The sequence below is a fragment of the Phoca vitulina genome, unplaced genomic scaffold, assembly GCF_004348235.1.
Source record: "Phoca vitulina isolate PV1807 unplaced genomic scaffold, GSC_HSeal_1.0 scaffold7, whole genome shotgun sequence".
Taxonomy (NCBI): domain Eukaryota; kingdom Metazoa; phylum Chordata; class Mammalia; order Carnivora; family Phocidae; genus Phoca; species Phoca vitulina.
The window spans coordinates 59,845,979-59,869,568 of NW_022589710.1; the positions used below are offsets into that span (position 1 = coordinate 59,845,979).

The window sequence follows — 23,590 nt, forward strand, 5'->3', positions numbered from 1 at the left end:
GCCCCGTGTCAGGCTCTCTGCTCAGCGGGGAGTCTGCATGTTCCTCTGCCCCTCCCCCTGCTCATGTTTGCATTCTCTTTCTCAAAGAAATAAATAAAATCTTTTTTTTTTTTTTAAAGTTGAGTAAATACAGGATTCAGGGTTAAAATTTTCTATCAGTCACAAAAGAAGGATCTCAGGCTCCAAGAGGCCACGTGATTTGCCCTAGGTCAAGAGAACCTAGAAGAGTTCTCTCTTTTTTCCAGAGAGAGCTGGGAAAAGAACCAAAGATGTCTAGACTTCCAGACTAGAGGTCTTCCCACCACATTACCATAACTCCTTAGGTCAACAGAACTTTTCCTATACATTTAATTAAATGCAGTATACTTTGGGGGAAAATGAATGCTAACCTCCAACCAAGAACATTTATTTGCCTAATGGGTTGACTAGAAAATGATTCTGCTGCTTCAGGAAGCTACTAGGTGGCATGGTTAGTGCAATTTTCAGTTTTCATGTTACACTATGAGTCACTTTTGTTTATCTTAGCATTCTTTCCTCATATGTGGTATGTGCAGACCATAATCACTGAGGATAGGCACCCCATCACTCACTCAAGGAAGTGACTGACTCTCTGTGAGTGGATGACTGAACGTATTTGATCATCGAGGTCAAAGACCAGATCCCCCATCAAGGTCAAAGACTGGATCCTTGGGTTTCTCATCCCCAAGGGGCCACCTTCTCCTCATCCCCAGGGCCACTTCTCAGAAGGACCCTCAGAGCTCATCACATTCTCTCTTTCCACACACACACTTCTGACCATCTTCGGAATACCTCCAACTGGATGTCTTACAGTCATTTCAAGTTCTGTCCAAGGTATCCGTGTCATTGAGACCTATGTATTTACTCCACTGTATGTAAATTATACCTCAACAACAAAAAATAAAATAAAATAAAATAAAATAAAGAAGTAGGCTTAAAATGGAATTCATCTTCCCCCACTACCAACACTCCTCCTCCTGAAGTATTTTTTAACCTGGTTCCAGGGGTCCCTTAGCCTCCACACCCAATACGTCACCAAGACCTATTGATTCCATCTACTGCAATTCTCTTGAATTTTTCCCCTTTTCCTCCATTTTCTCTTGCCAGTTTCCACGATCACATTCACTCACATGACACTGACCCCCCCCCACTTTGTGCCAGGCACTGTGCCAGCCCTTCAGTCTATAGTGATGAGCAACACACCGTGTCCTGAAGGAGTTTGCAGTTTCCGTGTGGTAATCACAACTTTGGAGATGCAGGTAATGCACAAGGAGCGATTCGCTCTACACAGGAGCAGGGGGTGGGGTGGCAGGGCAGTTGGAGTGTCAGGCATGGGTCTGGAAAAATCCTAGAGGAACTGACCTCTGAGGGGAATGTTGACAGATAAACAGGCATCTGCCAGGTGGGTAAAGAGGAGAAATGGCAAGGAGGACAACTCTAGCAAGAACATCTGGAGAGAATATATAAGCCTTTCAGGTTGGGGGGAGTTTGTTTCTGAACTGATTATAAAAGAGGGGCAAGCGGTGGGAGAAGGAGCCAGAGAAGTAGGCAGGGACCAGACCGTGGATGGCTGTGTCAACCACGTTCAGGTGTTTGAACCTTAACCTGTGGGCAGAGTGGAAGTCAGTAGAGAATTTCAAGCAAGAAACTAGTCAGCTTCACTCTAGAAAGATCAGTTTAGAGATAATGATCTCTTATGTGAACAACCGCAACAATTTTCTTGACTTCTGCCTCCCCCATCTCCACATACCATTTCCAAAATGTTCTTCCTAAAAATAAGACCATGTCCCTTCCCTAGTTAAAAAGCAAAACAAAGCAAAATAAAACCCCTACAATAGCTCCCCACAGCAGACAACAGCAATTCCCAAACTCGAAAGAAAATTGTTCCTGGAGATGCTGATAGTTGTTCTAGCAGGGGACACGTATCCCTTGCAAGTAAGTTTGATTAACCTTTATACAAAATTAAACATGTTTCTTTTTTATTGCAGAACTTCTCAGAGCCTTTAATTTTCTTTTTTCTTTTTTTTAAGTTTTCATCTATTTATTTGAGAGAAGACAGAGAAAGAGAGCACGAGTTGGGGGAGGAGCAGAGGGAAAGGGAGAAGCAGACTTCCCGCTGAGCAGGGAGCCCGACTCAGGGCTCAATCCCAGGACCCTGGTATCATGACCTGAGCCACCCAGGTGCCCCAGAGCCTTTAATTTTCTAATGTCAACTGTGAATCTTTAAAGAGGAGATTTAGATTCCCCAATTTATTACACAAGTGAACTCTTCCATCTGAGCACTGGCTAGCACCTCCACAGACTAGTGTTCTGTGAAGTGATGGCCTCTACACTAAGTCCAAGCTCAATTAGATGAACAGGGACATAAATAGCCTGGCCTCAACTTCCATCACTCCCTGCCATACACATGTCTCTTCATCCTCTGCTCTGACCACGCTGTCTCCCAGAACCGTTCCCTTCCTATGCTTGAGGAGTTCTTGGTCATTCTTTAAGGCATAGCCGAATATCAACTCCAATGTGAAAAAGTGGTGTATGGGTGGCAGTTACAAGGATATACAAAAGACTAAAAAGACTAAAGGCTGCTATCCATAAAACCACACTGTGTTTCTTAAATTCCACGTATGAGTGAAGAAACAAAACAGATGAACATAGGGGGAAGGAAGGAAAATAAGATGAAAACAGAGAGAGAGGCAAACCATAAGAGACTCTTTAAAAAAAAAAAGATTTTATTTATTTTATTTGAGAGTGAGAGCACGAGCTGAGGGGAAAGGCAGAGGGAGAGGAGAAGCAAACTCCCCACTGAGCAGGAGCCTGACTCAGGGCTCAATCCAAGGACCCTGGGATCATGACCTGAGCCGAAGGCAGACACTTAACTGACTAAACCACCCAGGCGCCCCTAAGAGACTCTTAACCATAGGGAACAAACTGAGGGTTGCTGGAGAGGAGGTGGATGGGGGGATGAGGTAACTGGGTGATGGGCATTAAGGAGGGCACATGATGTAATGAGCACGGGTTGTGGTATGCAACTGATGAATCACGAAATTCTACCTCTGAGACTTAAAAAAAAAACAATAAACAAAAAGCCACACTACGTACCATTTTGGAATTGTTTGGGTGAATAATTCTGTAATCTGTGAATCCATGAAGAGTGCTAGATTATGTTTTACAAAGAAAGGGAAGGGTTGTTGCTGGCACAGAGACCTGGTCTCTGGAAACTGTGCACTGTCCTGTATTTAAAGGGAGTCTGGTTTTTCCCAGCCTCTCTGCTCCAGATTACATGAAGAATCTAGGCACCGTGTCCAGCCCCTAGATGCCATGATGGACTAGCGACAAAGAGAGGGCTAGAAAGATTTTTTTTTTAATGTATTTCTGGGAATGAGTGGGGGTAGCCTGGCCCCTGGACAGGGGGTGTTGGAATGAAGGAAATTGACCCTAGAATGGAGAGACTGGAGATCAGAAGGAACCCTGAGAAGGAATCCTCATGAAGAACAACCACAAGGAAGACCCAGGGTTGGATCACCAGATGAAGATACTTTCTTTTTTGTGCAGGGACAACAGGAGAAGAAGGAGGAGGAGGAGGAGGAGGAAAAGGAGGAGAAGGAGGAGAAGAAGGAGAAGGAGGAGGAGGAGAAGGAGAAGGAGGAGGAGAAGAAGGAGAAGAAGAAGAAAGATGAAGAAAAGAAGAAGAAGAAGAAGGAGAAGATGAAGAAGAAAGAAGAAAAGAAGAAGAAGAAGAAGAAAGAAGAAAGAAGAAAGAAGAAAGGAGGAGAAGAAGAAGAAGAAAAGCAAGTCCTGGTTCTATTCAGGAAAGGGATGCTCTGAAGCCTGGGGAGAAATTCCGTGTGCTGGGAAGAGAAGACAAGAGGAGCTGGAAGAGCTGTACTTTGCCCCTCAGATCCCACTGTGCTTTCACTGGATGGGTCCTAGCCCTGACCCCCTCCTTCCAACTTGGGATGGAGATCCAATGGTGGGGGTGGAGGGACAAGTCAGAGAAGGGAAAAGGAGAATGAAGAGAGGACAGGGAAGAAATGGGAAGAGAGAGCAGAGGGGCAAAGAACTCCCCCCCCCACCCGGCAAGCCTGTGACCCTACTCAGAAGCACAGCAAGCAAGTGGAGTTGAACCTCCAGAGGAAGAATAAGACCACCAGCTCCATGTCCACACTCCACCCCTTCTTTCCCACCTCAGCCTTCAGCAGGTTGTTGAAGAGCTGAGTAAAACCTGGTGAAAATTAAGAATCAGAGCCGCCTTGAAACAGTTTCCCAAGATGCAAGCACGTAGGGAATGTTTGTGAAGAGCCCAGTATTTATTAGGTGAGTATCAGCAGTATTAACGGGAAGGAGCGACCACCTCTCCTCCCAGGCCTGCCCCATCTAGAGATGTTGCTCCAAATGAGGCAACCCACTCCTTTTTGGTGGGCCTTATTGTCCCCAGATCCTTATAGTATACCTGGGAGCTCTTCACCACCTACTTGTGAGAAGTCCTGGCTTGTATGATGAAAAAGATGCTGTGGAATTTTTTAAAACCAGTATGGAGGACCCTAAGAAGATAATACATTCCAAAGTCCCAACAGGGAAAAAAGCAGGAGGCCAGGGGGGTCTGGCTCTCCCCAAATATGCATAAATTCTGAGCGGAAAAGATCCTCGTGACTAACCATGATTTTCCTGGAAGAAGTAGATTATGATTTCGATGTGCCTTTGCACATAAAAGGTCAGCGGGTTACTGGACCTGGCGTGGGTCTGCTTTTCAGAAAGACTGGCAAGATGCTGTGTGGAAATGCCAGGCTTGGGGTGGAAATCTCCATGGGGTATTTTTCAATGCGGAACCAGAAAAAAACAAAACAAACCCAAAACATAAGACTACAGGTTACTGTAAAGAGCTATGTTATTTGCAAATGCCCAGCCTGGTATCACACCCACGATGGTTTTTTTGGTAAACACTTTTAAGAGCAGGGGGATGTTATATGTCACAAATGTAACAGCAATCCAGGCTCCTCTTTATAGATAAATTACAAATGGTTTCATACAAGGAAACACAGAAGAATTCAAGGCACCTGTTTTAGAGTCTTTAGAGTAGACTTGCTATCTGGTGACACAAGCCAGTTCTGCAACACCAGATGCATTCTGTAGAAGGGTGAATCCAAGAATTAGAAAAAAAGGCTAGGTTGAAACCAGTCAATCCTCCCCAAACAAAAAACTACTTTTACATGACATCAAGCCACCCAATGACTCTCTGGCTCTAAATCAGTCATAATTAATTAATTAATCTTGATAAATTAGTGTCATAACTGATGTAGGAAAGAACATCAGGGTTCAAAGCCTATGGCCAAGAAAGAATTCTTGAGACGTCTTTGGTGCAAACGTGTGATTTTATGTAAGCACGGGGACAAGACCCGTGGGCAGAAAGCTGCAGCAGGGTCATGAGGAGCGGCCCATTATATACTCAAGTTGGGAGGGGTCTAGGGAGAGAGTAAGCCTCCCAGATATTTTGGAAACAAGATTTCCAGGACCCTGAGGGGGCTTGCTATTGTTAGGAAAGGCCATTTACTACTGATTAGTAAACCCTCAGTCATGAGACCCTTCAGATGTATATCACTGGGCCTTATGCTTGGAGGTTGATTGCCAACACGTATCTTGGGGGGTTTAGAGATAAAGGAAGTTTCCAAAGGAATTTTTATATGTTAAAGTAGACTTACAGGATCCTTGGGGTGGGGGGGGTGGTCAGGCTAGGATTGCCTTTCGCCCTTAGCAGAGTATTAACGTCGAGGCAGCTGAGTCCCTAGAGGAAGGTCACTCTGCCTATTTCAAGGACATGTCAGTGGCTGTAGGTAGTAAGGAAATGGAATAATTTTTCTTCTACCTTTGTTTCCCACATCAATAATGACCTTGACGTTTGCATCTATGTACAATTTACCCCTACCTTCATTTTACATTATTGCTCAAGAATATCCCAAATTCTGGGGCTCCTGGAGGGGAGGGTTCAGTCGGTGAAGCATCTGCCTTCAGCTCAGGTCATGATCCCAGGGTCCTGGGTTGGGCTCCCTGCTCAGCGGGGAGCCTACTTCTCTCTCTCTCTCTCTCCCGTCTCTCTTCCTCTGCCCCTCCCCCCGCTAGTGTTTTCTCTCTCTCTCTCTCTCTCTCAAAATAAATAAAATCTTTGAAAAAAGAATAAAAAAAAGAATATCCCAAATTCCTGAAAAAAAAAAAGTGCTGTTAATCACTGCCTGTGAACATGTAATTCCCCTCTATGAGAAGACACCAATATCAGCAACTTAGTAGATGATTCCCAGGTTGAAACCTGTTTTCTCACCCCTATGGTTTATTTTACTGATGGCTGCAGGCAAAGATTCATAATGAGGAAGCATTAGCAAGTCAAAGATTCTAACTGGAGCTGTCCTCCCAAGAGCTGCCAAAGTGATAATAAATCTTGCCTTTCCGTGCTCCCTTTGTCCTGAAGCCTCTAGGCTTTTCGTTTTCTTTTCTTTAATCTTTCAGTTGCTCACAGATTCTAATGAAGACATCAGCCATTTGTTAAATAAAGGCACTAAGAAATTCGAGAACAAGAATATCAATAAGAAGGAAAACTGTGTATTTGTTTGTGGTTGATGAGCATCAGCCAGTTCCAAATTAATGAAGAGCTTTAACAAATGTTTGCTTTTTTTTTCTTTTCTAGAAAAGAAAACACTGCATTTCAAAGTATAAAGTCTGTTGGGGCGCCTGGGTGGCTCAGTTGGTCAAGTGTCTGCCTTTGGCTCAGGTCATGATCCAGGAGGGGCCTGGGGTCCCAGGACTGAGCCTGCATTGGGCTCCCCGCTCAGCAGGCAGTCTGCTTCTCCCGCTGCCCCTCACCCTGCTCGTGCTGTCTCTCAAATAAATAAATAAAATCTTAAAAAACAAAAACAAACAAACAAAAAAGTACAAAGTGTATCGGGGTGCCTGGGTGGCTCAGTCAGTTGAGAGTCTGACTCTTGATTTCAGCTCAGGTCATGATCTCAGGGTCTTGAGATCAAGCCGTGGGTCAAGCTCCGCAGTCAGCACCTGAGTCGGCTTGAGATTCTCTTTCTTCCGCGCCCCCTGCTCATGCTCTAAGTAAGTACGTAAATAAATACATAACATCTTAAAAAAAAAAAGTTCTCAAAGTACAAAGTGTATCAAAAAGAAAGAAAATTTTCACCTGACGATTTTGTTTTCTTTCAACGTATTTAATAATTGTAAGCTGAGGCATCTTATACTAAATTTCAAATATGTATCTCTAGATGTTCATAAGAATTTTTAGTTGTATAAAATAGATATGTCTTAATAATTACGACAATCTAACCAAAATCGTTTTGTTCACACTGCTAAAAGGCACCGATCACATTGTATTTCACTTTTGTCCCGCGGGCTGCATAAACCCTTGGGAAACTCTCTTATCCATATACTGTATCTGTCTTGTTCATCTCTCTGAAGCCAGAAACCGGCTGAACCAAAGCTGGGTGGGTGGTTGCTCAACCAAAGCACGTCCCCCTCTAAAGACAAAAACCTTCTGCAAACAGGATTTCATGTGTTGAGAGTGGAGTAGAGAATACCTGCTCCTTTGTCGTGTCATCTCTCTCCAGGCTCCTGGCTTACCCAGCTGAAGAATTTATGCACATTACAGTAAACAGGCCACAAAAATACATTTATAACCACTGCAAATGAAGTAATCAGACCTACTTAAATGTTTTCACCATCTGGAAAAATAACACCCCAAGAGCCAAGACAGTTACCTAAGAAAATTTCTAAGTCCATTACCCAGGCCTGAGAGGCAACAGGTAGGTGCATTCCATGCCAATTAGAAAATGTTATGATTGGCAAACCACTGTGAAACTCTAAAATTGCAGTTTAATGGAAATGCTGGCTGTCATCCCCCAAGTACATTTCAAGGAATCACAAAGCTTTAGCCTGAGAGGCAGCTGAATGGATGTTTTCATCCATGTTGAACCCAGAAGATTAGGAGGTAACACAAGGACTTTTGCAGGTGTCCCAGCCCGTAACCTGGCGCCCCTTCTACCAAAGAACTTTCATTCTTCAGGACTTGAGGAAGCAGTCCAGAGCAGGGCTCATATGACAGGCTCTCGGCCCAGCTCGGGGATGAGGCAAAGCCGACAAGCACGGGCTCCGAGAGCCCAAGTATCTGAGCCCAAGGGAAGAGGCAGCCCCATCAGACTCCGGGGAAGCACAGAGACTTCCTGTTGCTTCTCTGTGACTCAGAGAGCAAGCTTATCCCCAATCTTGTGAATATAAGATTTCCCAAGGGGTGGGGGAACCCAACAGCTTTTCCGGTCCTAGGAGCCTCTATAACGATTTCCCAAATGTTTTGGGTTTGGCCTTACAATACACACTTTGCCCCAGGGCATTTTTCCCTTAATTTTTAGGCCCCAGTGTATTTTAAGGTAAATTGATCCCACATGCTTCTGATTCATTTACACTGAACTCATCAGACCATGTTTGGAAAGAGCCGTCTGAGGTCCAAGAAGCCCTTTGAGCCTACTTTTACGAGTCTCTCCGTGCCTTTTTTTCTTAGAAGCAGGAAGCCACATTTTGACGTGGACAAATAAAAGGCGAGCCCCAAGACTCGGGTCTGGTTCCAAATGTGGCACCTCTGAACCGATGGGTCCTCAAATCACCAAGACACAGGCTGCCTTCCTTCCTTTCCTGACATTAAAGGAAACCTTACCCTTGTGCTGGGTTGAGCCGAAGTCGGAAATTCAGAGCTGCCTGGTGCTGAGCTCACATAAACCATCAGCATTCCGAACTCCACACCGATCCCTGACACTCAAGCCTCCCACACGAGGGGAGCCCCAGGCTCACGACCACCTCCTGCTCTTTTGCTCTGCGGAGAGCTGAGCCGGGGGGCCCCCCAGCGCTGGCAAGCCTGTAGGAAACTGTCCTTACTCTTCCAAGCAACGAAGCCGAGGCATTCTGAGCCGTTTGTTGTTGATGTTGTTAGAAACATCCCTTGAAACTGACCGCCCGATGGGAAGTGGCTTGGATGTGCTTCATTTTAGTTAGAGAAAAAAGAACCACAGCCAACAGCAAAGTCAGGTGTGTAGTAGTATGGGTGAGAGAAATGCCGTCTGGGTGCAAGGGAGCCAAAGATGCTCTTCCCTCCGCTGAAGACCCAGCTGTGAAGGATGCATGAAACCCCTACTTGCACTGTTGACTCTCTTTGCCCCTGCCTGGGGTTCTGAGTCTTGAAGGAAAGTCAGAGTCCCCGATCAGAAAAAGGATGATGAACCCCGCATATAACCAAAAAGATGCTGAGGGCAAGGTGACCAAGTCAGGGCCATATTTGTCCCCCCTCGCTTTATGGGGTTTATAACAATGCATTCTCAACTCCAGCTATTTACTAGAATTTTTAAAAGTCCCAAAGCCTGGGCCCTACCAAAAACCAACTAAATCAGAATCTCTGGGGGCAAAGCCCAAGAAATCAAGTTTTTTTCTTAAAAGCTCCACGAGTTATCCTACTATGCAGTCAGGATTGAGGACCACTGATTTAAAGTAACGTGAATACACTTGTGTTCTGGAAGCGTACCTAGAAATAATTTACATGCCAGAGGGATGGCTGTTTTCTAATTGAATGAAATAGGATTCAGGCTGATGCTAGCCCCTACCTTCCCCCACCTGCAGCCCTCTGCCCCGCCCCCAACTCGCCTGAGTTCTAAAGGACGATCAAGCTCTCCGGGGAGTGTTCAAGTCAGGGCACAATAAACAGGTTTAAAGAGAACTAGAACCAACCCCGAATGCTGAATCATCTACAATAGTCAAAATGAACCAAACACAAGATCTCTTCAAATATTTAATCAGTTTAGAGACCTCTGCCTTCCAACCCAGTTGGGTAAAAATTCTAAAGAAACACGATCAAGGGGTCCTCGAAGAAAACACTGGGGTAAAATGGAGAGGAGACTGGGTTTGGGAAGTCAGAACATAACATGTGTCTTAAGGCCTTTTTAAGGAATCCTACCACTTAATTTTTAAAAAATACTCAAAATGCACAAGAAAGGATTAAACAGTTATACAAATTTAAGGACAACGAAAACTTCTTTGATGGCCGAAAATGCCACACATGGTTTGGAAACAGACTCTTTAAAAACCCTTAGATCCTGCTGGAGTTTCTGTCCGTAGCCTTCTCTGTGCATACAAGAAGCGACCTAGCTACAGCCAAGGGGCCCGGTGAGCTCTCTGGGGGCCTCGGCAAAGAAGCGATCGGCGAGGGACAGAAAGAAGGCGTGGAAGAGGTGACAGGAAGCTGTTCACAGTCTTTGAACATGGACTCAGACCCCAGCGAGCCTAATCTATTTCCTTCGAAAAATATGAAAAGAAACTGAAGGCCTTGAAAAATCACCGTCGATCTCAGGTCAGGGTGCCAATAATACTTTCCGATAACTGCGTCGTAAGAATTAGGGGAAGCGTGTCCTTCAGAGTGACGGGTCTACCATGCTATAGGCAGGCTCAGGACATCGGGCCGACTCCTTGGGAGACGGTCAGCAAGAAAAGCGTAACATCTGTCCCACTTTACTCTCCCTCTCGTTTCTTCTCTTCTCCTGTCCCTTGGTGCCGTTGAAAGCCAGGGTCAGCGGCCCCCCAGCCCGGGGCTCAGAACGGGTACTGGGACACATATATCCGCAGTCGGATCACGGAGCTGCCTCTGAAGTTGATGACGGTGTTGACAGTGATCATTTCCAAGTCCAGCTGGATGTCCCTCGGCCCTTTGATGGGGCGTGTCATCACCAGGGTGGCACTGATGGGACCGGTTTGCTGTGGGCAGAACCGGGGATACCAGTTAGACAAGGCCTGGCCGACGTAAGGGGACAGGTGAGCGGGACCCCAAGAAGTGCTCAAGCAACATGGGAGAAGGTTGGGGAAAGCTGTCGGTTTGGGGGGTGGGGGGCGGGTGGCTCTCGTGCAATCACCAAAGCAGACGGCCAGGTGATCTGGCCTCAGGTGCCTCTGCAGCCCCAATCGGGGCGCTCCCCTTACAGCCCTGCAGTCAAACTGGAGCCCCTTGGTGCCGCATTCTCCCCTTGGCTTTGCCCACATCCCACCTGGCTTTTTCCTGCTAACTCTCCAGGGCTGCCCCGAACTGCAGTTCCTCAGAGGAGCATTCTCTACTTCCCCCAACCTCATTCAGGTCACCCTGGGACCCTCTGCCACTGCGCCCAGTCTGCCCAGGGTGGAAAGTTCTCATTGCTGTGCATCACCGTCCACACTAACCGGTCTATGTTGGATGTCTAAGTCCCTGCCAGACTACGAGCTCTGTAAGAGCCAGGACTGGGATCAGGTTTTTCACCGCTGTCCTCCCCCAGAACCCAGCCTGCTGCCAGGCACACGGTAGGTGCTCAGTAAATCTTATCTTGAATGCAATAATGAGGAACTGATGGAACTAACCGCATGTCACAGGGCTATCACTTCATTGCTCAGGGAGGGGCTCAGCTCTATAACGAGGGTTTGTACCAGATCACCAGTTCTCAAGCAAACAGCCTCCAATGCACCTAGGACATTTTTTCCTAAACTAACAATTCCAGGGACCCATTCCAAGATTTTCTGCTCGAGTGGATGTTTGGATAATGCCGGGGGAAAGTATAATTTGTTTACAGGCCTCCAGGTGGTTCTGACGTGCAGTCCCTGTGGGAGCTCCCATTAAACACCCTGTGGGTCCCTCCAGCCTCACCACCCCGTGACCCTAGTGCTATGGCCCTAATGATTTCGTGTGAGCTCTTCTCCTCCACTGAGTCTTGCTCTAAGACTTTTGAGGAGCTCAGCAGGGAGTCTGCTTCTCTGCCTGCTGCTCCCCCTGCTTGTACATGCTTTCTCTCTCTCTCTCTGACAAATAAATACATAAAACCTTAAAAAGAAAAAAATTGAGAAGTGCTGATCTAGAAGCACAAGACCCAATCTGGGGATGCTGGCTGTCATACTAAAGGTATGTCTCATTATTTCCCTGTTTTCTAAATAAGCAAACCAAGGCCCAGTGAGGTTAAGCCATTACATAGGGTCACCTAACTAGTAGGGGCAGAGCTGCCCAATCCCAGGCCTTTTCCACGGCACACGATTATCAGAAGAGACTGCTGTGTGTTTTTACTTCTTCTCCCTAGCACTGCCCTTCAGGAGAGATGCTCACGGGTCCGTGCAGTGGCCAGAGAGTGGGCTCCTGGAGAGGACATAGCGTGAGAGAATAAGGAGATGCCGGGCTATCACTTTCTATAAGCTGCAGAGCCCAGCACAGTGCCCAGAGACTGAAAGCAACAGGCTTGCAAAATGAAGAAGCCTGGCTTGCTGAAAGCCACACCAGGTGTTTTATCTGTCTCCATAAAGGGAGGGCTCCCCATAAAGATCCGACATCCCCAAGAGCTGCCCAAATATGACAAGGGCGGGGCAGGCGGGTAGGTGCTGGCCAGGTACTGGGACCTCCCCTGTGCACTGGGCTATCCACAGCCTGACACCCATGCAATTTCCTCTTGGCATCCGCCGCCTCTGTTCCCGTCAGCATTGGCGCAATTGGCACCTCCTTACACAGAGGACTTCCTTGTCGACTCTTGCAAAACCTCGGAGCGCTGGGCCAGCGTTTCAGAAGGGACAACCACACAGGGAAATGCCCATGGCATTTACATATACAAACATCTCACCAGCTTTCACTGTTTGCATGAACGAAGGCCAAGGGTTGAGAACCTTGAGCTGTGGGCGGCCCTCAGGAGGGAGATCTGCAGAGCCCAAGATCCAGGAGGGGACTGGAACGACTGGGACCTTCCAAGTTGTTCACTTGGGCTTTCCCGATAAAGATCTCTGGAGGGTCATTGCCTCTCCCATCTGGAAGGAACCCTAGAGGTCAGCGGGTCTGAGGTCCGCCCGGGGCCAGATCTGCAGCAGCCTGAGGAAGACCTGCCCATAAGCCCATGGGAGGACTCAAGCACCTGACAGGGGAGCCGGGGACAGCTACCTCCACTACTCATCAGGCTTTTGGGGCATAATCAGGGCATTGATGAAAGAGGCCTCCCGAGAGCCCCTGCTCATTGGGAGGCTTCATGGTCCTTGATGCAAAATGATGTTTATGATCCCAGGCGTTTGGCCATGACCTTTCGTACATCTCTTATTTAATCCTCATTACCCTACAATGTAAGTAGGTGAAGTACACTACAGAAAGTCACCCAACTAGCCCATGACACCGGAGTATCTGACCCCCCAAACCCTGCTCTGACCACTACGCTCTGTGATAAGGTCTCAGGACCTCTCAATTTCCTGACCACCCACCGCACGGACTCTACGGAAGAATCACCACCTTACACTGTAAATGTTGGCCTGGTTGCATGTCCCCCTCCCCACTGGTGTGGGTTCCTCAGGGACGGAGGCCACATCCTGTTTGTTCCTGGACTCTCAGTGCCTGACTCAAAGCCGCATATGGCACGCTGCTGAATTTATGTTCGTGCTGGAAGAAGGGATGAGTGAGGCCGACCGCAGCGAAAGCAGGTTGCAAACTGCCCACCCGACGTGCGTCTTCTTGGCCTTGCTCTCACGCACGCTCGGGGCTGTTCTGAATCAACCCACGGGACGGCTCTGTCTGACTCAAGCAAGCAAGTCAGCCTCCCTTGGACCTGCCACCTGATCCACACGTGTCATGGAGGAAACGTGTTTTGGCACAGTCTGAACCCCATGACCGTGCTCCTTCTGGCCCTAATTGTGTCCCCGAGGCAGCTGGCCAAGGCCAGTCAGCCACCACAGGCTGCCAACAGTGCTCGTGAGAGGGGCATGTGGGCGCGTGTGTACACATGCCTGTGCGTGCACGTGCGTGTGTGTGGTTTGCTGCGTGCTTGTAACACACTCCGCAAATCTCAGGGTGGGGAAGCCTGAATGGCCCTCAAGCCCCACCTCCCACGCCGCGCTCCAGTCCCTCAGCGGCGCTGCCAAGGCTCCAGGGCCCGGGAGCTCACGGCCTCCTGTCAACAGTAGCAGCATCCGTCACAGCAAAAACAACGCTATTGGGGCGGCCTGGGGGGCTCAGTCGTTTAAGCGTCTGACTCTTGGTTTTGGCTCAGGTCATGATCTCAGGGTCGTGAGATCGAGCCCCATGTTGGGCTCCAGGCTCAATGTGGAGTCTGCTTGAGATTCTCTCACCCTCTCCCTCTCTCCCTCTCCCGCTTGGGCTCCCGTGCTCTCTCTCTCAATAAATAAATAAAATCTTTAAAAAAAAGAAACAATGTTATCAATACAAAGTAACTAACACTTATTGAACACTTTCTACTATGACTAGAAGTTAAACTAGACTTTTCTTGTTATCTCAGTTTCTGCTGAATCCCAAAGCTAGAAGAGTAGGGGAAAAGACGCCACATCCTAAAGGGAAGTGTTAGGGAAGGGACAGATTTTGGTACCCGCCTGCCTGGGTGCGAATCCTGCTCAGGTGCTTCCTAGCTGTGAGGCCGTGGGCAAGTTCCTCAGCCTCTCTGTGCCTCAGTGCTCACGTCTGTAAGCTGGGACGGTCGCGCAGGCCCTGTGTCACAGGACTGTCGGAGGGAGGGAGGGAGTGACGGACGGGAGGCGGCTGGCGCGACGCCGGGCCCACGCCGAGCACTACACAGGATTTGCTGCCGCTGCCCTTTGGGTAGTTCCTGTGGCCACGACTTGCGACGCAGTGGCCCAGCCCGAGCTGTTTCCCTCCCTCTCACCGCCATGCTGCATTAAACACACTTACCAGCCCCCACCTCAAGCCAGGGGGGTTTCAAGAGAACTGTTCAGGGATGTGGGTCCTCTGGTGTTTAAGAGGGCAGACAGCGGTGCCCGACTCTCGTGGAGAAGTCTACACACGACAGCCCGGATACCCAGAGCCGTGGGGGGGGCAGGGGCTGCTGCGGAGCTGCCTGGTGGCCCACGTGCCCTGCTGAGGCGCCACCACCCCCCCCACCCGTGGGAAGTCCGGGTGAGACACAGCACCAGAGAGAGGGCGGGAAGTTTCGGGGTGGCAAGTGGCCATCAAGGGGCCCGACTGCCCACACCAGAGAATGCAAAGTGCAAAGTCTTCAGGGAAATCTCCAAAGAATCCACAAAGCATCCCTGGAAAGCATGAGCGTCTGAGTCTCGGTTCCAGAGACCGCACCAACGTGTGCTTACAATGGCAACAAGCCAGTGAGACCCCGGTCTCCCTAACGCTCCCCTCCCATCATCTGCAACCACCTGCACCCGTCCTGACGAAGGAACCAGAGGCAGCATGGTCAGTGGGGGGACGGGAAGGAGAAGCAGGCGCAGAGGCCAACCATCCCCCCACCCCCGCCCCACCCCTGAGAAGGGGAAGGGGGAAACTTTACACTGAGTGAGAGACAGGGAGGTTGAACTTTCCACTGAAACCAGCTTGGACTTGCTATGGGAGAAGGAGACAATTCAACAGTAACTCAAAGCACCTATCAGTCCTATGGGATTAACCTAGACGGCACCCAGGTGTGCACAGGTTTGGAACGGAATGTTTCACCTCTGCCGAATCCTACGTGCTGGATAGAAACAGTCACCCTGTGTTCCAGGCACTGGGCTGAGTCGATGATGTCATCTAATCCTAAAGTAAATACTATTATTAGCCCCTCTTTACAGATGTGGAAATTGAGGCCCGGGGAGGTTAGGTAATGTGCCCAAGGTCACACAGCTGGTGAGTTGTGGAACTCGAGTGAAGTGGGTCAGCCTGGCTCCAGAGCCCATGGAGAACAACTATGGGTGTCCCCTGATGATGGAGCTGCAGCTTGGACAGACAGGAATGTGCGAGGCCCGCCTTGTCCGGCAGATTTCTCCCTGTCTTCCTGCCCCCATACCCACGACTACACAGGGCCCCCCTACGGAGCCTGTTTTCTCTTCCCAGGTGCAGCCAGAAAGAGAAGCCAGGAGTCCCTAAATTCCTTCAGCCTTGGAGTCCTTACAGCCTCTTCTGAATAAACACTAAAGAATGAGGGCCCTTCCTAGTGTCCTGAGAGCGCACAAGCAAACAGCTCAGTTTTGTGAGTTTCAAGGGTCCCCTAGCGACTGTGACAATGCGAGTCCAAGAGGAAGCCTCCAGGAAGGGTCCTCCCTCCTGCCCACTTCACCTGTAGGACAATCTGCTCCTCCCCACCCCCCCCAGCCCCATCACTGGGTACCTCTTACAAGTCAGCCACACGGGGAACATTTGGGTCTAAAGGGATTTTAGCAGGTGGTGTTCTAGTGAGTGAAATCTTGCCCAGGCAAGGTCACCTTCTGAGGATCTGCTTTTCTGCTTGGGGGCAAAAATGCGAAGCAAGACGTATCACTGATGGTATTTTAAATCCCCAAAAGGGGAATCTTTGCGCCCTATGGTTGGGACCCGCTGTGTCTGTACAAACGAGAGAGGCCAAACTGGAGAATGCCAATGGGCTAGGCTTATGCTCCCAAGGGCAGCAAGGCCACCGCGGCTCACAGGATGTGGGTTTCTGCTGGACGGCAGGAAAAAGACAGACATAAATACAGCTCTAGGCTTCTCATCTTGCAGAAGCTCCTCTGCCTTTAACTCATTCCATCTTTTCCCAAAGCCTTTGGCCCCATTGCACTGGTCTGTACATGTTGGCTACATGGACTATGTTATTACAAGTGACCTGGTCCTGTTAGGGTCTTGCCAAAAACATATTAGTGAGCATACAGGCAAGATACCAGCCCCTGGGACCTTTTCTAATCTGTTCTAACCGGGGCTTCTGAGACTCCCCTGTTTTTAGACCATCCCAGCCCCAGAGGCAAGGACTGGAAGATTCTGCCTGGAGATAGGGAGAGGGAGGTGGAGACCTCAGATACGCTGTCCTCTCACAAGCCCTGGGGGCAGGCGGCTCCCTTCAAAGTGGAGAAGCTTCCATGGGCCTATAGATCTTCACAGTGCCCCTGGAGGACTGCATGCTGTATTTGTTAGAAATGCAGGTTCCTGGGTAGAGTGGGCTGAATAACGGCCCCCAGATATCTCAGGCCCTGTAAATAGATCCCCAGAACCTGTAAATATTACCTTATAAGAAAAAGGGATCTCGGGGGTCGCCTGGGTGGCTCAGTTGGTTAAGCGTCTGCCTTCGGCTCAGGTCATGATCCCAGGGTCCTGGGATCGAGCCCCTCATTGGGCTCCCTGCTCGGGGGGAGCCTGCTTCTCCCTCTCCCACTCCCCCTGCTTGTGTTCCCTCTCTCGCTGTCTCTCTCTCTCTGTCAAATAAATAAATAAATAAAATCTTTAAAAAAAAAGAAAAAGAAAAAGAGATCTCGGCCTGTGATTAAGTGAAGGATCTTGGCGCGGGGAGATTATCCTGGATTATCTGGGCAGGCCCTCAATCCAATCACACAGGAGACAGAGAGAGACAGGGAGATCTGATACACACAGAACCAGAGCAGTGTGACCTCGGAGGCAGAGACTAAAGGGACATGGCCACAAGCCAAGAAGCGCCGGCCGTGGCCGGAAACTGAAGGAAGCAAGGAAGGGTCTCTCCCCTAGAGCTCTGGAGGGAATCCGGCTCTGGGACACCTTGGTTTCTGCTCAGTGAACGTGATTTCAGGCTCCTGGCTTCCAGAACGGCATGAAAATAAATTTCTGTTGTCTTAAGGCACCAAGTTGTGGTAATTTGTCACAGCAACGATAGGAAACTGATACACTAGGGCCCCAACCACCGTCTCCTGAAAGAGATTCTCCGGAGAGGAAGCCCGGCAATCCGTTCTTTGGACAAGCGCCCCAATTCACACTGAAATGTGAGCAGGGGTCTCCAAAGAGGCGCGGCCACCCCAGGGTGGCAGGCGATGAAGCTCAGTGACGTGGGGGCACAGGATTACGTGTGTGTAATTAACAAAGAGGCGAGTATATTTTAGGACGTGTGTTCTAAAATGTTTTCCTGATATGCCATCCAGTCAAACTTTCTACGATGGCAGAAATGTTCTTTATCTGAGCTGTATGAGCAGCCACAGGCGACCACTGAGCACTTGAAATGTGGCTAGTGCCACGGAAGAACCTAATTTTTCATTTCATTTCATTTTAATTCATTTATCCCAAGAGCCCCCATGGCAACTCTGCTGGACAACACAGATGGCGCCCACTTCCGTGAGGCAAGCCTTTATATTGGCCAGTTTCTGGAAGTGTGTAGTAGGCAATAAATATCTGTCAAATGAGCGGATGGATAACTGGATATGTGAGTGCCTCCTCCAGGCAGGACAGAAGATTGCATCTTGGCCTGACTTCTCATGATGCAGACGATGAGGATCCGGAAGCTCATAAAAGAGAAGCAGTTTTCACAAAGCTGCCCAGAAAGTCATAGGGTTCAGAACCTCGAAGTCCCAACCCCCACCCACTCCCCTGTTCTCTCTTCACACCCGCCCCTCCTAGCTGCTCTCTGAGCTGTTCCTAGAAGCACGCGCCAGGCTAACAACACAAGCATTGTTAAAGACGGTGACCATCCCCTCTTACCCGCATATAGAATTCTCTGCCCTCGTTCCCAGACTTGATCTGGAAAATGTAATAAGCCCCAGGGTAGCGGGTCGTGGCTTGCATTTGGAAGATGTCAGCAGGAACGGAGCGTCCTGACACCACATCCATATCCCGGTACAGGATGGTAAAGGGCTGGTCTCTGCAGCCAGGATTCTCAGCAGGACACATACAGCGGCTGTTGGGAAGGGAAATCATGCGAGAATGCGGTAAATCCTTTCCAGATGCTCCTTGTACCTACTTCCTCCCTTAAAACACTGTAAAGGAGGCTACCCCATTTTTAACATCTGAATGCTGTAACTGTAGATCCTCTCTGCCCCTGGGTCTCGTCTAAAAACTCACCAGGGTGTAGGTGAGCTCTCTGTGTCCTAGAGAGTGGCCTATTCTGACCAATCAGATATTCCTGCTACTAGAGTATTAGCCTTAGATGTCTGGTTTGCAGAATGCTCGCACATTCTCTAATGCACTTTACATCTGTCATGTATTTATTTGGCAAAATGCGTCACCGGTCACATCGCCTTTCACTTCCCCAGATATACATACTCATAAAAAAATTCTAAAAGTAAGAAATCACATGAGATTGACAGGAACTGGGTGGTCCTTGGACATTCTCTGTAGTACTTAGCACGGTCTGTGGAGAACATCACTTCATCTTTTCATTTGATAAACAAGAGCTTAGAACTCACTAAATTCACTATAAGACACAGTGTTAGACGCTGGAATTGGAAGGATCAGTAAGATCCTGACCTCAAACAGTTCATCTTCTAGTAGGAGAAATAAATCAGGGACAAAAATATCTCTACTACAAATGGCTAATTTGAAACGCTAGTAACAACATTGTCATAACATGAAACCACTGACTCTCTTTCCTAAGGAAGGCCTGTTGGAGACGCCCCTCGATGTCTCCCTAACCGCTCAGAGCTCTCACCTCATCCCTGAGATTCCCCCCAGGGGTCAGAGTTCACAACAGGATGAAGTACGGCTGCAGGTACGTTGCCTCGATGGGCAGAACTGGGAGTCAGCCTTGCCTCGTTTCTGTTGCTCTCCCCAAACTTCTGATCTCTCTTCAAAACATTGGTTGGTTCTATCTCCAAAATACAGTCCAAGTCCAACCGCCTTCACCACCCCCTTTATCACAGCCGTGTCGTTCAGGCTACCATCGGGTCTGACCCGGCCCTCTGGGATGGCCTTCTAATAGGTCCCTCCCCCTTCAATCCATTACATGGCAGCCAGAGCGCCCATGGTCAAAAAGCCAGATTCTGTCTCTGCCCTGCTTGAAGATTCTCCAATGGCAACCCCTTGCAACGTGAGTAAAAACTAAACACCCACTTTAGCCTGTAAGACCTATGGGGTCTGGCCTCTGTCAATTTCCCTCCGATCACTGCCCACTTCACTCACCAGGCTGCAACAATTGGACCTCCTCCGTTCCCTGAAGACATCAAGCTCTCCACCACCTTGTAGCCTTTGCACATGCTGTCCCCTCTGCTCTTCTACCCTCTGTCAACATCGACTCATTTTCCCATTCCAGCCCAAATGTCACTTCCTCGGAGGAGCTTTCAGACTCCCCAGTCTAGACCAAGTCCAACCTACATTTTCCTTTTATAAATTCCCATTCCTCCGGCTCATAGCACCTATCCCAATCTATGGTTATGTTTTCACTGATGGGACAATTTGCTGAATGTCTTTCTCCTCCACTATCAGGAGAGCAAAAACCACGGTGCCTAGCACAGGTGTCGGCCACGTAACAGGAGCTCGACTAACACCGAATAAAGGAACGTATAAAAATAATTTCGGAAGTTTTGTTTTTTAAGGCCGATCAAAATAGCCAAGCCAAAATGTCCCTGGTGGCCAAATGGCCCCTTAAAAAGTCACGTGTCACACAGAAAAGAATGCTTCCTAAATTAAGAAGCCTGGAGGAGGGCCCGATGACGGAGGGCAGCTGAAGAGGATCACAAACAGCTGGGGGAGGTGGCACTGCAGCTAAGATCTGAAAGATGGGGCGGGTCCGTCTATGTGGCGGTGGGAGAAATGCCTTCCATATGGTGGAAGTGGGTGCGCAAAGGTCGGGAGGCTGGCCGCCCCAGGGTGTGGGTAAAGGTGAGGGCAAGTCCCATGCAGGTTGGCAGGGACACAGGACACACGGACAAGGACATGAGCTGGAAGGAGGCGGCTGGCGTCAGAAGGAACAGGTCCTGGAGGCAGGCAGTTTTCAGCGGCATGCCACGGACCTCCCCAGCCACCCTGGCTCAGGGCTGTGCATTGAACTGGGTCAGTCCCTGGCTACAGACAAGGGCAGCCCGGAGGATCCCGGGGAGAACCAGCAATGGGAGCCGGGAGAGCAGCCTGACACTCCGCTCTGCCCCAAAGGACCCTGGAACCAGAAACCAAAGGGTTGCTAGAAGCACAGCTCTTAGCATCGACGGAAACTGTCTGCAAGGACCAACCCCCCACACCCCGCCCGCCCCTGCTTTGTCCTCTTTTGCCAGTTTTTGTTTGGAGCAGGAAGCACCCTGCTAAGCCATGAATGGCTCTTAGATGCTGCTTTCCTAGAGGACAAGACCGATGGGTCTGATTCATCCCTTTATCTCCAGTGCAAGGAATGGGTGTTGCTCAGGGTAGTAAATGTGTGACCGGAAGAAGGGAGGGCAGATGTACCTGTGTGTGTGTGTGTGTGTGTGTGTGTGTGTATGAGTGTGTGGTAGGCAATAGGCCAGGCAGGGGCACTCTCCTCTACACCACACTGGCAGCCTCCTGACCCAGGCCCCTCACTCATGTTCCCATTTCTCAAATGACTTACTTATCACTAATCCGCAGATAAGGCTCCTCGCAGCGGATGGGGTCAATGCACTTGAAGCCCCCCTGCAAATTGTAGCAAGTCTGCTGCAGGTTACATGTGTGGTTTCCGTGCTCACACTCGTTGATATCTGAAATGCAGATAAGAGGCTGAAATAGGACAGCGCTTCCCAGGTGTGTGTGTGTGTGGTGGGGGCAGCCTGGGTCTTTACTGCAGAACTGCATTGTCCGCTGTGATAGCTACTGGCCACGGGTGGCTACTGAGCCCTGGAAATGGGGCTAGTGCAAGGGGAGATGTGCTGTAAGTGGAAAAGACACACAGATCTTGGCCACGCGGTACAAAAAAAGAATGCAATATCTCATCAATAGTTTTTACACTGAGCACATGTTGGGATGATAATATTGTACATGTGTTGCATTAAATAAGATATATTCTTAAAATTAATTTTACCTATTTCTTTTTATTTCTATATGGCTCCTATTTGTAGCTGACTTGATATTTCTATTGCCCAGCACTGCCATGGAGAATTCTTGCTTGGTGTTCAGGTAAGGTAGGTTCAAGGAGCTGAAATGGGTCAGTGGCTCAGCTCCTAGCCTCTCCGCTGGCCCCAGTGGGTGGACCAGGGGCTGGGAATCAACCCAAGCAGCCAATCTGAAGGAGACCTACCGCCTTCACAGCCTGGGATCCTGACCCTTTGAGGGACACACAGTCAGACGTGTGAGTTTCCCTGGCTTCCGCTCTCTAGGGAACCAGTAGAGAAATGCTAACTAGGCTACTCTCCAGGGGCTGTGACAAAGCCTGGACCATGGTCCATGAGTGGGGCCAGGCCACAAGAAGCCTTGGTTGGGTCTGGAGGAGTCCTCTGAGGGGTCGCAGAGATCCGCCTGGGAGGCCGGACAGGCCACCTCTACCTGTGGAGTTCATGACAGAAGTGAGAGTACCCATGTCCTTTCTGAGGCCGAAGTGTGGGTCACAGGACGGGAAGGCCAGACATCCTGGCCAGAGCCTGCCACTCTGGGAGCCACTGGAACCCACTCATGCCCTCATCCCTGCCACCTTCCCTAGATGAAGACATCCAGGTGACCCCCTAAGCCAGCCCCTCCTCACACCTCCCCCAGCCAGGCCCCTCTGGACAGCCTTACCTTGGCAGCTTCGGTTGTCATCCAAAAGAATGTATCCAGGGGGACAGGAGCAGAAGTACGTGCCGGGCTGATTCACACACTCGTGTTGGCAGAGGAACTCAGAGAAGCTGCACTCATCCATATCTGGGGGTGACAAGTCACACCTGCTGCTTATAATCAGACTACCTGGGGATGGGGGCTTAGTGGTTTTCTCCTCTAACTCCCACACCCTCCTGACACATATGATGGCACATTTGTGGCTACAAAGTTGCCATTTTACTTCTTGCACACTCGGGTGACGGGGAGCTCACTACCCACTGAGGAAGCCTACCGACATTTGGACAGCTCTAATTGTTAGCATGTTCTTCCCTATAGGGAGCTGAAATCTGTCTCCATCAAACTTCCCACACGTCTACCTCTGGCGCAGCTACATTATCTACTCATTACAGACTCATTTTGCCCAGTAGGTAAATGTACCTTCCACTTCTAGAGGTGGGATTTGTTTGCCCACTGGAGTTTTCCGGGTGCAGAGCTCTTCTCCAAAACCCAAAAAAACATTCCCTTGGCCCAGTCTTCTGAAAGGGCAACTTTACCAGTGCCAATGGCCCTCTATTCACCCCAAAGTTGAGAAACAATATTATTTCTAAAGTCACAACTGAAAGGGATATATCCGGGAGGCCAGGGATGTCCATTATATTAAAATGTCTTTGTGTCCAAAAATCTCCTTGAAAGAGAAAACTCTGGAGTGGCCCGGGTTGGGCGAGCGTATCATCCCTGGGTGGCCCGCCGGCCTCAGGAGGTCGCTGGGACCTGGGAAGCTGGAGCTGGGCCACCTTCCAGCTGCAGAGGTGGGGATGTGAAGGAAAAGCCATTGACCATGTTGGCCGTGGCAGCCGATGCAGAGGGCGGTTCCGAAGAGCCAGCTCTTCATTGCACACAGAGTTTGGCAACAGAACCCCCGTTTGAGCCTCATTCGAGAGGCGCGCCAAAGAAAACATGTTTTTCTTTCATTTGTTGTTTCCCGAAAACTTGCTTTCCCTAGTTTCCCCATGTGACATGTCCTCGGATTGCTCTTTCACTCACAGACCACTGGTGGCTGGAATCACCCAGGGAGGGTGTCAGCGCAAATAAGGCGGCTTCCCCACCGCTGGCTCATTCTGGGTGTGACATGCCTAACTGCCTGTCCCATCAGAGAAGGAGAAACTCCTTCCCGTC

General features: G+C 49.4%; 1 protein-coding gene across 2 annotated transcripts in view; it reads right to left on the bottom strand.

Moving 5' to 3' along the window:
* Positions 1–9,828: 9,828 nt before the first annotated feature.
* Positions 9,829–23,590, bottom strand: part of FBLN5 (fibulin 5) — a 75,585-nt gene continuing 61,823 nt past the window's right edge. For both annotated transcript variants that reach the window (XM_032405798.1, XM_032405797.1), the window contains exons 8-11: positions 22,397–22,519; positions 21,258–21,384; positions 18,443–18,638; positions 9,829–10,794 (exon numbers count right to left, since the gene is read on the bottom strand). In XM_032405798.1, the coding sequence (XP_032261689.1) occupies positions 10,633–10,794; positions 18,443–18,638; positions 21,258–21,384; positions 22,397–22,519 (608 nt within the window). In that variant the 3' untranslated portion in view covers positions 9,829–10,632. The remainder of the gene's footprint in view (positions 10,795–18,442; positions 18,639–21,257; positions 21,385–22,396; positions 22,520–23,590) is intronic.